The sequence below is a fragment of the Nannospalax galili genome, unplaced genomic scaffold (assembly GCF_000622305.1).
Source record: "Nannospalax galili isolate Female #2095 unplaced genomic scaffold, S.galili_v1.0 scaffold683, whole genome shotgun sequence".
NCBI classification, from domain to species: domain Eukaryota; kingdom Metazoa; phylum Chordata; class Mammalia; order Rodentia; family Spalacidae; genus Nannospalax; species Nannospalax galili.
Window position 1 is genome coordinate 514,854 of NW_008349093.1, and position 14,159 is coordinate 529,012.

The window sequence follows — 14,159 nt, forward strand, 5'->3', positions numbered from 1 at the left end:
ACTAAATTGGTTTCTTAGAAAACCTGAGAACTTAATCATAAGAAGGTATAGGGAGAAAGTACATTGGGCTGGTCATATTTAGTAGGTCAAATTTCAAGGAAAATCTTTGGGGTTTTGTTTGTTCCTTTTTCACACAATGAAAAAGACTGGCTAGATGCTTTCTGGTGCCCTTCTAGTGGTGACCCTCCTCAGGAAGCAGCAAGATGCAGTAGCTAAGAACCAGATGGTTTCCAACCCATTATCAGCTGCGGCTTTGGGGGAATGACTTAATTCTTTGGTCCTCAATTTCCCCATGCCCACCACATTGTATGCTAACGATGGTGCATAGTTCACAGCATTGTTGTAAGGATGAACTGAGTTAATATAAATACATGCATAATGGAGGTCCTGGTGTGTGTAAAAGTGCTAGACGAGCATTTATGATGTGTGTTTTGTGACTGCTCAGAAGCATAGGGATTCTGTTCAAATCCTTTGCAAGGCACTAGTCTTGTCCATTCTACACTGTGTGTTTTCTTTAGGAATCTCTGAAGCCAGGAGATCTTGATGGGTGTCCTACATAATGCCATTTCTCTGTGTTGTCTGCCAATGAAAGGTTTTTGTGAATGAAATAAGGGAGTCCCATCATGGGTATCACTGGAGGCTGATGCCCCTCATAGCTGTGCTGGAAGTACAAACTGTTCTTTCACTTGAATTTTTTGGGAAAAAAATGATTTTAAGCAATTTCTATTTGTGGCTATTTTCTTTTGGAAATAGTACAGCAATAGCTCAAAGCTATAAAACAGGAGGAACATTTATTAATTGATTGATTAACCAATCTGTCAGCAAGCATTTATGTGATGCTTCCTATGTGCTTAGCATCATGCCAACTGCTCCCTTGAGAAATCAAAGAAATAAAGGACAACATCCTGAACCTCAAGTTAGGGTCCCCAGATGACTAATTGGGGAATGATTATAAAATGATGGCTGGATTTAGATGCAGACATCAAAATCTTCCAAGCAGAATTTTAGTAGCTATCAGTGACATTTCCTGTTTTGGGAAATGAGTGAGGAAGTTCAACATAGCCCTAATTTTTATTATTTTCTGATATGAGAGGCAATAAGAAATTATCTGTGTCTATGAAAGGACTGCAAGGAAAGGGAGAACTGAGATTTTCCTGACAGTGAGATGACTGGGCAACAGTTTTAGGGAGACTATCTGACTAATGCCAACATCCATATCAGTATATCCGGAGAATATAAGAAGAATAAGGTGTATGGCCAATAAAATGAAGCCTGAAGGGTAAATTCAAGAGTTAATGACATAGCACCCACACAGCAACAGATAGAATACCCAGCAGCAGCAAGTCGAGAGTTTGATGTTACAGTCAATTGGGTGGAAGGGTCAGAAGCAGGAAGAGTCCAAGAGGATTCTAAGGCTTCCTGTAATAAATCAAACTTCAGCATTTGTGCCTTCCACAGAGGAGGAAAGTATCAAGGATGGAATCATTGGCTTTGCAATCACATCACCTTGGGATTCAGTCTGGCTCCACCGTTCACTAACTGAATGACTTTGGCAAGTTTTGAAACACCTCCTTCAGTTTTCTCAGCTTGTGAGATGAGAAATATCCCTGTTTTACAACATTACTGCAGAGCTTGCAGGGTAGCAGGTTGTGAAGGTAGCGGCGACACTCTGCCTTAGAGCATCTGAGCACCCCATCAACACTGGTGTGTATTAACTGAGCATCTGTTAAATGTGTACACTGTAATAGATGTAAGGGTTTAAAGAGGAAATGGGCATGGCTTCTGTCATGATGACACCACAGGTAGACATTGTGTCCTATGCAGAAAGAATTGTGCTCAATATTTCCTTTCAGTCTTCTCCAGATGAACTAAAATGACTCCCTTTTTTATGAGGGCCGAGGAAGAGCTGCAGAGTTACACAACTGTGTTTCCCTTCATAGTCTACCTGTGCCTCATCATGAGGGAAAGCAAGTTACTGTCAGGAAATAGACTGGGTATGCAGAATCACCTACGGCCCTGGTTAGCATGGTACCATCCTTTCCCACATCTCAAAGACCCTATTTCTTTCCCCTTATCTCCTTCATGACCTAATCAAGGCCATGACTCCAGAAAACATTGAAATTTCTTTATCACCATCATATAGGCCTTGAGTATATACCGTAGCATCCCCCAATCTCCTTGACTACAGATAAGTGAGCACTGTGTTAGGATGCTTCTTGTATTTGAAATCTGTCTACATCACTTGAATTTGTTCCATTATTGGAGGAGAGCTAAAGGTGCTCAGGAAAATGAGGTCACTTTTCTCTGCATTTTTTCTTGCACATCAACATCAGTTCCTCCACATATCTTGGTCGCTGATGTGTTCTGAGTGAGAGGAGAGGTACAGAGAACACCTATTTACTCACATAGGCCACCTTGTCCTTGGACTTGGAGCCTCCAGACAGACCCAGAACCTGGAGGATAGCTAGGCCACAAGGACTTCCCCAGGTTTCCTGACCAGGAAGAGGCAGACTTCTTTTACTCTTCTAGGAGGGTGTCCAGCCAGCAGTAATTTTCTGGGTCATGGAGGTCAAGTCTACTGGTTTTGCAACAGAAACAGACAAGGAGCAAGTCTCTTAAGTTCTGCAACAGATTTGCATTAATGCAACACAAGCCCTTGGGGAAGAATTCTCCAGGTGAAACGGACTTGCAAAGCAAGGAAGGAAACATCTGTACACTTGGCTACAAGTCTTAGTTTGAGAATACAGAGAGATTTTTGAGAGAAAGACATTTTGCAGTATTTTGTGTTGGGCCTGCTATCTGGACCTTTGCACTTTCTTATTTTCGTCGTCCAGTCTTTTTTTCGAATGGGATTAGGCCAGTTGTGCAAATTGATATCTTTTCCAGGCACATTCCTATGAACTGGTTGCATTTCAACAGAAGGCATGTTTGGGGTGAAAACAGAGCCTTGTCATCTGTGATGCCTGATGATGCCCAGATCCCTAAGCTCACAAGTACAGAAGCACCTGCACACTCCCGGCCAGCTCCCAAACCTCCTGGTTCTCATTCATTGCCTTGTAGAACAAGTTAACCACCTTTTCTACTCGAACTAAAGTTCAATCTATCGTTACAGTGAGTTTTCTTTCTCCCACACATAAATCAGTTTTGATTAAAACAAGAACAATACAAAATTCATTTGTGAAAGTTCTTGCAAGGCCAGCAACGGATGAGGAGTCACAGCAGCAGAAGGAGCAGGGGACCCTCTGTTTAAGGAAGTCACTGTCCTAGCCCACAGCCAAGAGGCACAAGGTGCAGATCCAGGCCTCTGCACACAGCAGATGACCCTCTGTGTTATGGCCTTCATGGTTGTTCACAAATATTCCAAGTTGAGAAATATGGTCTAGAAGGACCTCAGGCATCGGTCCTGTCTGTGCTTCATTCTTAGCACCCTCAGCCCATCGGTTTCATGGCACAAGTTGGAGTGACCTTCAGTGAACCTCTTGGCAGAAGCAGAAGCAGAAGCAGACTAGCAACACTAAAAGTGAATTTTCCCTTAAGGCAGTCTCTCCCACTCTCTAACCCTTGGAAAACAATAAAGGATGCTTATAAATGTGACCCCAGGTCTTCTGATGAGCCAAGGAGAGCTTAGCCTCATATAGCTGCTGATAGTTTATGTCAACCTATTTTCCAATTAGACTTGAATCAATGCTCAATGAAATATTCAATGGAATAGGGTGTTGTAAAGCAAAATAGGTGAGCAAAAACCCTAGAGAGGAAAGAAGAAAAGCTTATCAAAAGCCTACACAGATCTTAGTACTGTGATGGAATATTGTCTTTATTTCAAAGTTTTCTGGAAGCAAAAGTTAGAAGGATAAAGAATCAACATATCACCTTTCTAGGGAGGCATATGTTCTCTTAGTAAAACCCTAAATAAAAAAAATAAAAATACTTAGTTGCAAATTTTATCTCCAGAAAAATAAAAATAGTGATTATCATTAGGTTATGGGAGAATGAGGAATGGGTAGATATATAGATGGATTAAAAATGGAAGGATTTTGGTGACTGCTACAGTTAGGTTAAGAGGTCCAACCATGTGGGGATTCTCTGCAGTATTCTACGAATGTAGTATAGATTACAAAATTTCCATAATAAAATATTTTTTTAAACAATGAAAGGTATTTTGTAAACACAGAAGTTAAGCTAATGTGTTGTCTAAGAAAGGATGAGGGGCTGGAGAGATGGCTCAGGGGTTAAGAGCACTGGCTGCTCTTTCAGAGGACCTGGATTCGGTCCCCAGCACCCACATGGTGGCTAAAAATCATCCCTAACTCCAGTTCCAGGGAATCCAATGCTCTCTTCTGATCTCTGGGGGCATTGCATGACATGGGTGCAAGTACATACACATAGGCAATACACTCATATATATATATATATATATATATATATATATATAATAAAACTAATAAAATAAAAAAGGATGAATTCCACTTGATGAAATTTCAAGTAGATATAACTTTATTCTGGAATTCTTTGAGAATTGATGATCTGGGTTATGGTACACTTGATAAGTATTCAGAATCCCTTCCTAGGCCCTGCAGACTTTTCTATTTGAGTGTGTATATTCCCAACTAAACACAGTTATTGATGTATCCAAGACAGCAGGCTACCGTGGAGGGAGAGGGGAAAGCCAGATTCTGGTACCTTCACTGCAGTTCCTCAGGGCAAAGAAGTCCACTGCAGACAAGCTTCGGTTTCCACTGGAGATGTATTCCAGGGCCACTCGGAATGGATTCTCTGGGCGCCCGATCCTTCCCTGCAGCACTGTCCAGCTGGTTGCATTGGGAAGGGAGGAGAAAGCACAGGAAAACAGTGATGAGAAGCAAGTCTAACCTGCAGAGAGGGTCATGCCTCTGTGGCCAGTTCAGGGCTCACATTCTTCATCGGTACCAGGAGATGGAACCCCAAGTGGTACTGAGGACGGCAACCCTGAGGACGACATGTAAACATTTGTTTTTTTCTTGTCCAATGAACTCAGAAAGATAATTCTCAAACTCACTCTAGCCACTGGCATTTCTAGGCAATTGTAAATCTCTGAGCTATTTCAGTAGCTAGTCTCATAACTGAGAACACTTGACAGCAGAGTCAAGAAAAAGTCTCCCTAATTCACCAGTCTGCTCATGGTTATCTCTGAAAAGAATACATGGCTTTGGGATGTTATCTGGTACCAAAATCTCAGATCCTCAGGTTTATTATGTAGTTACTTATAGGAAGCTAGTGAGAACTATTTATTTACTGCAACAAAATTAAAGAGCACTGAAGCATGTACTTTGGGGTAAAAGGTATCTAAGATTGACGTGGACTTTCAAGAAAGAGCAAACAGAAGAAGATGGAGGCAGGTCAAATGGTGAGCTCTGCATCCATCTATAATCACAGACACCGACACTGTCAGAGAATGGAGGATAAGCTAAAGGAACATTTTTACACCTTGCCCAGGCTATTAACCTCTTGGAATAGCCTCCTGTCACTGATTGGAGCATCCAATTTACTTTTCAACATTGATTCAGATATATTATCACACACACACACACACACACACACATATATATTATATATATAGGGAGAGGGGAGAGAGAGGAGAGTGTGTACATATATTTGCATATTAATTTTTTTTCTATGAAAAATGGAAATAACCTGGATTATTTAATATTTTCTTTCTTTAAAACCCAATTTTACTGAGGTATAATTAGCACATTATAAATTGCACGCACTGAAAGCATACAATTTAATTAATTAAGCTGTATAACTTAGAGGGTTTTGACTTGGGTATATAACCATGAAATCATTATACTATTCCATGTTTTCCTACCACTAGGTTAGACTTAAGTATGGTAATATAAAAGGCAAGGAATTCAGGAAAAAAATCTGTAGATTTTTGTTTGAAAAACTTTTAACTATTCATCTCAAATATAAATATGTTCACTGTAAAAAAAAATTAAAAATTAAGCCACTAACAATTCAAAAAAGTCAGTGAAACAAAATAACTCTGAGCCTCCATTGTCTGGAGATAGCCACAGTCACTACCTCAGTGAGCAGCCGCAGCTATAATTTGACGTAAATGACAGCACACTACAGGTGTCTCTCTGTGATTGCACTTTCCCACTCAGTGCATGTCGGGAGACAATAAATACAGATGATATTATCATCTCATTGATTGCATTTTTAACGATGTGAGCATTACTTCTGTTTCTTCTCTGTCATGATCACGCTGAAATTTACTCTGTAGTTATCCAAATTCCACCTTAGGACAGAGTCAAAGTGTGCAATCCCAGTCAAAGCATGTGCCTATTTAAAATTGAAGTGAGCCTGAGGGCCCACTGCACATTGACTTGCTAATATCCTTCCCATCTCCATCTTATCCTTTCTTTTCTGCCTTTGGGGTGTGTGTGTGTGTGTGTGTGTGTGTGTGTGTGTGTGTGTGTACACATGTGTTGGGGTTAGAGGCTGACACTGAGTGTCTTCCTCAATTGTTTCCCACTTTAGGTTTTGAGATAGGTTTCTCACTAAACCAAGAGTTGGGCCTTTCAGCTAGATTGGCTGGCCAGTACTCTGGGGATCTGCCTGTCTCTGCTGCTCAGCACTGGGTCTGCAGCCCTATGACATCTCCCACTACCTCCCAGCATTTACCTGCTTGTTGGGATCCAAGCTTAGGTCCTCATGCTTGTGTGGCAGGCACTTTGCCAACTGAACCATCTCCCCAGCCCTGTCTTTGCTAACTTTTGGTGATGAAGGTGTTGCCTAAGGCAACACTGATGGCTCTCAAAGGGGTCTCCTGAGTGCAGTTTAATGTCTTGGGTCCCTGCTGGGCAGGGTTGCTAGGCATAAAGTAGACGTATGTTGAACGAAGCAGAGACTTTTGTTCCCTCTCTGTGCTCCTCTGTAGTTAATTCAGATCACTGGAGTCAAGTCTTCAACCATTTAATAAAAGTGTATTAAGTTTCCCCACAATAGATGCTGTAGAAGGGATTATTGCTGCTGTAAAGTTTGCTCTCTGTTACGGTACCCAGCAGGATTCCTATCCAAAATAAAACCCGTGCAATTGAATAAGGAAAAAGAGGCTTTTCGGTTTAAATGTGGGGCTGTCAAAGAAAGAAATATTTGAAAAGAAAATGTAACGAGGGGTTCTTAAGGAAAAGAAAAACAAATGAGCAAAGAATGCAGAATTTGTCATGTTCTTCTGAAGCATAAAGGACCCTATTTTTGAGGAAAGACGGTCGTGAAAGGTGCGAGTATTCATATTCTGCCCCAATCACAGCTCTCCACTCTGAGGAATGATGGATTTTAATTCCAGGTACACAGTGGCCCTTGAAAATGATTTCCATTTCTATACTGGCACTCGCCCTCTGGATAAATGTGTCAGGAGTTTTAGGAATTAGTTTCTGAGTTACCGATGCAATAACTTTTGTCTGAAATTCTCTGGCCTCTCATAGTTTACTGCTGCAACTTTAATAACTTTCAGAGCAGTTGCCAAACATGTATTTTATATCCAGGGAAGCTGGGACTAGGAAAGGGCAAGCTTATACCTAGGGTCAGATTTGTTTAAGAGACAGCCAGAAAACCCAGTGAAAACAGCTGTGCGCCCTCTTCTCTCCACGTTTCCATCTTCTTTGCTTGCATCCCAGTGGTCACAGAACTGGCTCATTAGGGTTCTGCTTTCCTTGTTTTGGCTGTTGGCAGCTCAATTTATGCTCAAAAGGGGAAAGGTTGTGTTCTGACCTAGAACCTTCTAGAAATACAAGTGCAACTATATCCATGTGTTGGGGATTGGAGACATTCTAGCACTAGTGTTTCAATCAATCAATCTGACAGTGTGGGCGTCCACCTGGATTTTAGAAAGCCAGAAGGATTGTATGGACAGCCTGTCACAATCCATTATCTCCCACCTGTCTCTCTGGAGTGCTCCAGTCCCCATTCTTCCTCTGCCTCTCATTTGCCTGACGACTTTGAACAACGCACTTTTCTGAAAATGCCTGAAATTTTGGATGTTTTTTGAGTAATTGTATTCTCAAGTAGAGAAAGAGTCTCCAATTTTGCATGACTTTTTGAGGCAAGCCCTGATCACCCACTTTTCCTTAGTTATCACACCATAATGAATAGAATCTATAAAAATGCCTCAAAACCAGCCAGTCAACCAACCAAGGAGCAAGACAAACAAAAAACACAAGAGGGCCGCTTTGTGAGTACCAATGTCTGTTTCTGACCTGGAGGAAACTGAGAAGGGAGTCTTTGATTCTCGTCTCGGGTTTACTTGAACTTGAATAGTCCCTGTATGCCCTTGGATTTAAGTTTCTTCATTAACAAAATGTAGGTATTGAGCCAAAAGTTCTTTAAAGGCCTTGTTTGACTGGTGCTTATACACATCTCTAACGTATTACAGGATTACAGGATGTTGTGACCAAACATTTTATGAAAACCCAAGAAGTTGCATTTAACACATGATATCTGATAGAGTTGGTCTTCAAACCACAGATCTATTTATACAAAGAGGCTCTTTATCATATTTATAGAGAAATGGAGACTTGGTCAAGGTCATACATTGGGTTAGCTACAAGTGAAATATAGTAGTGCTCCTGGGTCCTGAGAACAAGAGGCCAAATAACCTGTGGATCAGTCTGTCTAGTCAACTGCATTTCCATCACTAAAATCACAGAGACAGAGAAAGATATATCTACTTGGCATTGCTAGAGGGATCATCATTATGAATTTTTGAGTCTAGACACTCTGTCAGACAGTGGGATATACCGTCAAGAAATCCACAGAAAAATCCTATGAAGATCTGATATGGAAGTGGAAAGAATTTCTCAGATTCTCACTGTGCCCAACCAGGCTAGTCCCTACATGTTTAAAGGAAACTGTCTGGCACATTTTCTGAGAGGCAAGCTACTACTGAGACTGAAGAGTTGGCAGCCATAGATCAGAAGGGGGAAGGCACCAAGGTATTTTATATCAGGAATGGAGGGGTATATTATGACAACAAGTGACAGTCATGGATGGCTGTTAACATGACATCCTTTGTTGCTGTGCAATGTTCCAACAAGCACGACACTGATGCCAGGCTGCATCACAAGAGCAAGCTCTCAAGTCCTCAAGTAAGCTATTCACTGGTATGCCTTTCTGAGATGGTTTTGACTGCTTAATGTGGGTGGAAGGGCCTAGACTCAGTTCTCAGCATCATGTCACCATCTACTAGCTATACCCCCTTAGGGAAATCAATGAACATATGTGGCTTCAGTTTCCTTATTTTTAAGATAGAACTCATACAGTAAATTCAAGGTCAGCCTGGGCTATATATAAAGATCCTATTTCTCCCAAAACCAACCAACCAACAAAACAAACAACAAACAAACAAACAACAAACCCTAAAACAACTAAGAGAAGATGGAGGCCATAATGTCTGTCTTGCTAGATTGTGGTGAGCTTCTATGAGAAGGACTCAAGCAAAGAAACAAGAACAGTTCTGAGCACAGTTCAGAAGGGCCTCAAAAAGAGTTTTATTCTTTTTCTTTGAGACAGAATTTCACTGTGTAGCCCTGACTGGCCTAGAACTCACTATGTAAATCAAGCTGACCTCATATTCACAGAGATTCACCTGCCTCTGCCTCTTGATTGCTGGGATTAAAGGCATGCACCACCATGCTGGGCTAGCAAGAGATTCATTTTTACAGAAGCCCACAGCTTTCCTTATGAAACCATAATGGTCCATGCAAATATTCATAGCTGAGTTCATTTATGAGATTCGAGGGGAAAGAAAGGTACGTAAGAGAGCACATGAAGAACACTTAGGATTTCCGGATAATAGCCACTGTATTTTAAAAATAAATAATAAATAAGTAACTCATATAGATCTTCATATGACAAACACAACTCTAGGAAATTTTCTTAGAACATTCCTATAACAAGATATATTAGCATTAAGTTAAGACAGCAGGTCAACAGTCTGTTCAGAACTCTGAAAGAGTACATTTCAGGCAAACCACTCCTTCACCTTTGTAGTTTCCTACAGTCTGGAAAAAAGACGCTTGTTGCCTGCTTCTCAGTTAGATCTTTTCGAGCTGTAATCCATTCTTCAGGCATTTACAGGTGTATTGTTGCACGCTGAAATATTTGATGGTCTGGGGCTACGACGAGTTTAGGATTTATCATATACTCAAGAAAGTTACAGACAGGTGAGGAAAAATACATGTTGCCAAGTTTATAGTGAGTGACAGGGTATCAGAGCGAGGTGAGTGGTATAGACACTGGGTGCTACTGAAGCATGGTGAGCAAAGTGATAGCTCAGGCTGGGTCATCAGGATAGGTTTCACTTGAGGGCAGATTGTGAAGATGGGGCAGGAATTGAGAAATGGGCAGTGCGGACTGGCATGATCACTTGAGCAGAAACTGTACAGATAGGGTGTGTTCTGAATATGGCTGGTTCAGTCTGGAGAGAGGGAATAGTTTTTATTCCGTGGGAAGGATGACTCCCGTGTCTCACCGCCCCACCTTCCTAATGCCAAGGTGATAGCTCTTTCATTATTGTGTCTTGTACAGTGCAGATGCTCAACAAACATTAGTTGAATGAGAGTAAAAATGATTCAACAGATTTCCATTCAATATGACAATATTTGGACATTCTTGGGCAAAATGTATATGGAAGTGGATCTGAGTGAATTTAAAAATTCATGTCTATTCACTAATGATAAGGATCATCTATCCAAGATAATGGTGCCTTTTTGTTAGGAGGAACCTAAGGACAGAGTTGTGGGGGTTGGGAGTTAAGCAAGTACATACAACCACATGGTTCATCAAGTAGCTCTTGTTAGCCCCATTTGCCAGGAGCCAATAAGAAAGAACTAGAGAACTGCAGTCATTAAGACCTGGTGGTGCTTGAGTTATCAAAGAGGAGTGATCCCATCTGATAAATGAATGCTCTCTATCACACAGGTCAAGTCACTATAAACATTACTTACAACAGTAATGCCAGTCATAATAATAGCATGAATAATATGACCAACAATGGCCATTAACATTCATTGAAGGTCGATTTTGGGCTCAGCTTATAGCTGAGTTTTACACACAGGGTAGTGTGACTGAAGAGTCTTTATAAACATCATCTTTCTTTTTGACAGGGTCTCCCTAGCCCCAATCTGCCTGGAACTCTCTATGTAGACCAGGATGGCCTGGATCTTACAGAGATCTGTCAGCCTCTACTTCCCAAGCCCTGGAATTAAAAGTGTATACCACCACACCTGGTGTTATAAACATCATCTTAACACTGTCCTTCTTAAACTCCTTGAGGTTAGAATAGTCTACACAGAACTTTGTTTCAATTTCTGGTTCTGGGGAACATGGCTGGGGGCATGAAGATTTAAGACATGGCCATCTTCATGTTCTGTACTGGTTGTGACAGGTAGTAATGGACCTTCTAGCTGGTACAGTCAAAGGCAGGAGCTGGGTCAGAGATGACAGAAGTCCTATGAACCAGACAACCAGCAAAGCTTCTGTCATGTAGAACTCACGTGATGATGATGATTGCTATGAAGTGTGACCCTGTCACAGCTCAGGCTGCACAACCGATATTCTTCTACTGTGTCTGTCAAGACTCTCTGTTGACAAGGGTCTAACTCAGGCACAAAGGTGTGAAGATTTATTAGAAACAAGGAACTGAGCCAGTGGGGGCTTGTCTAGATCAATACAGGAAGACAGAATGCCAACTGCACCTCTTCCACTCATATTATCCTACAGAAAACACATATAACTCAAATTTTCCTTAGACTACACTTTGTGCAAGCAAAAACTATTCAGCACAATTTTTTCCAGTTGTTTTCTCTTAAATCTGCCTGCATGTAAAACATTTTTTATGGGAGATAGTAGAAGGGGAAATGCCCAATTAATGTAAATTATAGTGTGAAATCCTTTGTTGCTTATTAATTTTCTGTATAATAACATGTGGTGTGTGGCATGAGGTCTTTGATCCAAGTAGCACCGGCCTTGCTATTCACTTGCCCTTCATGATGTTCCAGAAGGTAGATGAGGAGGCCTGGGGAGATAGCTTAGTTGGTAACCAGCTTGCCACACAAGAATGAAGACCTAAGCTTGGGTCTCCAGCACCCAAGTAAAAGTCAGGTGCCATGGTGTACATCTGTAACCCTAGTGATGGGGATAGGAGGATTGGAGGCAGGTGGACACCTGGAGCTCACTGGTCAACTGACCTGACTGAATTAGCAAGCTCTCGGTTCAGTAAGAGACCCTGTGTCTAAAAACAAGGTGAAGAACAACGAGGAAGACACACAGTGTTGATCTCTGGCCTCCACATGCATGCTCTCACATGCATATGTACCCATAATGTACACATGTGCACATACACATACGCACACAAGATCCCATAGCGCGCGTGTGTGCGCACACACACACACACACACGCACACACACACACACACACACACACACACACACACACACACACACATTAGAGGAATGTGCCCTGAAGAAGAATAGAGAGGGATGGCAATGAGATCACTAGTTGAATCAGGATCTGGCTCCTACTGGCCCATGGTAGAGAAGAGTTGCTTCCGGCTCCTGAAGCAGGATGGATTACATGGGGCCATAGGCTGAGTTGACTGAGATTTCCCATTGGCCACTGCAAGAAGCTTGTCATCAGAGATGCCATATAATTATAGCGTGAACCCAGACCGGAGCTCTACCACTGAACGGCACCCGCAGCCCCCTTGCACTTCTTTGGCCTGCCTTCAGCTTTCATTCCTCTCCCTCCCTCTGTCTCTCTCTGTCTCCCTTCCTTCTTTCCTCTTTCCCGCCTCTTTTCCTGCCCTCCTCTTCCCCTTCCTCCTTTTTCTTCCCTTTTTCATTCCTTTGCTCCTTCCCTTTTTTTTTCCTCTCCACTCTTACCTTTTCCTACATTTTTAAAAAAGAAACATGTATTGCTTAAGAACAGGAACTTTAGAGTCAGACAGTCTGAGTTTGATAATGTCACTTCTGCCTCTTATTGGCCGTGTGACTTCTGGCAGCTACCTAACCTCTCTATGTCCAAATTTCAGAGTTGCAGTTATAAGGAAAAATTGTCGTAGAAGCGTTCCCAACTGGCCCCATGTGACCAATTTACCTGCTGTATCAGCGCAAACGGCATTGTGTATTCAGTGAACTACCCCACACCCCCTGGATGTTACTAAATGTTCAAGTTGTTCTTGATATCCAGCCCTCCCACCTCTACTCCCATCACTTGACTTATACACCCACCAGGAATCATTTTTATGTCTGTTCCCAAACCTGTATATGCAGTTGAACTCATTAAGTTGATGTCGTAGGCAGTAGGAAACTTCAGAAAGATTGGAAGGGGTACGTCATCGCATAAACTACTGTTGAAATAAATGTGAATAGGCCAACAGAAAGATTACGGGGAAAAAGTCTTAAAAATTCAGAAAACTTTAGAAGCACTTTAAAATTATTTCTACCTTCAATGAACTGAGACTGAGCACCATGGATGAGGTGTCCTAGCTATGATTTATGTGAGAGACAACACCAAGCTCCAATAATAGACCATACTAGAAGCAAAAGCCTTAGCCCTACAGCCAGGACTGGTGGATTAGCCTGGATTCACCAGTTGCAAGCTAAAATAAGACGTTTCAGGATACAAGTTGATTTCTAAGCAACTACCGATCCCAAGTTTATGGTCTAGAAATGGTTCTTCTCTGCTCTGGTTTCTGTAAAAAATACATAGAAGATTCACAAGTATTTATTTTTCCTTCATTGGAAAGGAAGGGACCCTGATCACTCAGGCAAAACAAGCAAGTGGCAGCAAACTTTGGACTGAGACTAGTGACCCTGGCAGTCCCAAAGTTCCTCTTTCTCTTGCTTTTGGATTTGGTTCTGTGCAAGCCTATTCTTCAGGTCCTTTTGTACCTGCTGGATACCCCATAAGGGGGTGTGGGGCCGATGGGACTCTGCTGGATTGGGGAAAGGAGGAGTGAGAGAAGAATGAGTATGTTCTGTTGTAGCATCTCAGAAATCATGGAGGATTCTAGAAGAGCACTGTGAGAGGGACCCACCAGGGTTTCCTAATTCACAAACTTACCAGGCAATCTTTCCAGCAGGGTGGTGGGTCTTCTCTGATTAGAGTCAGGCACAAC

General features: G+C 41.8%; 1 protein-coding gene across 1 annotated transcript in view; it reads right to left on the bottom strand.

Annotated features, from left to right (window-relative positions):
* The window catches only part of Alk (ALK receptor tyrosine kinase), a 790,272-nt gene that overhangs the window by 185,610 nt on the left and 590,503 nt on the right, over positions 1 to 14,159 (bottom strand). Inside the window, exon 5 of the mRNA XM_008846481.1 lies at positions 4,681 to 4,808. Within this exon, the coding sequence (XP_008844703.1) occupies positions 4,681 to 4,808 (128 nt within the window). The remainder of the gene's footprint in view (positions 1 to 4,680; positions 4,809 to 14,159) is intronic.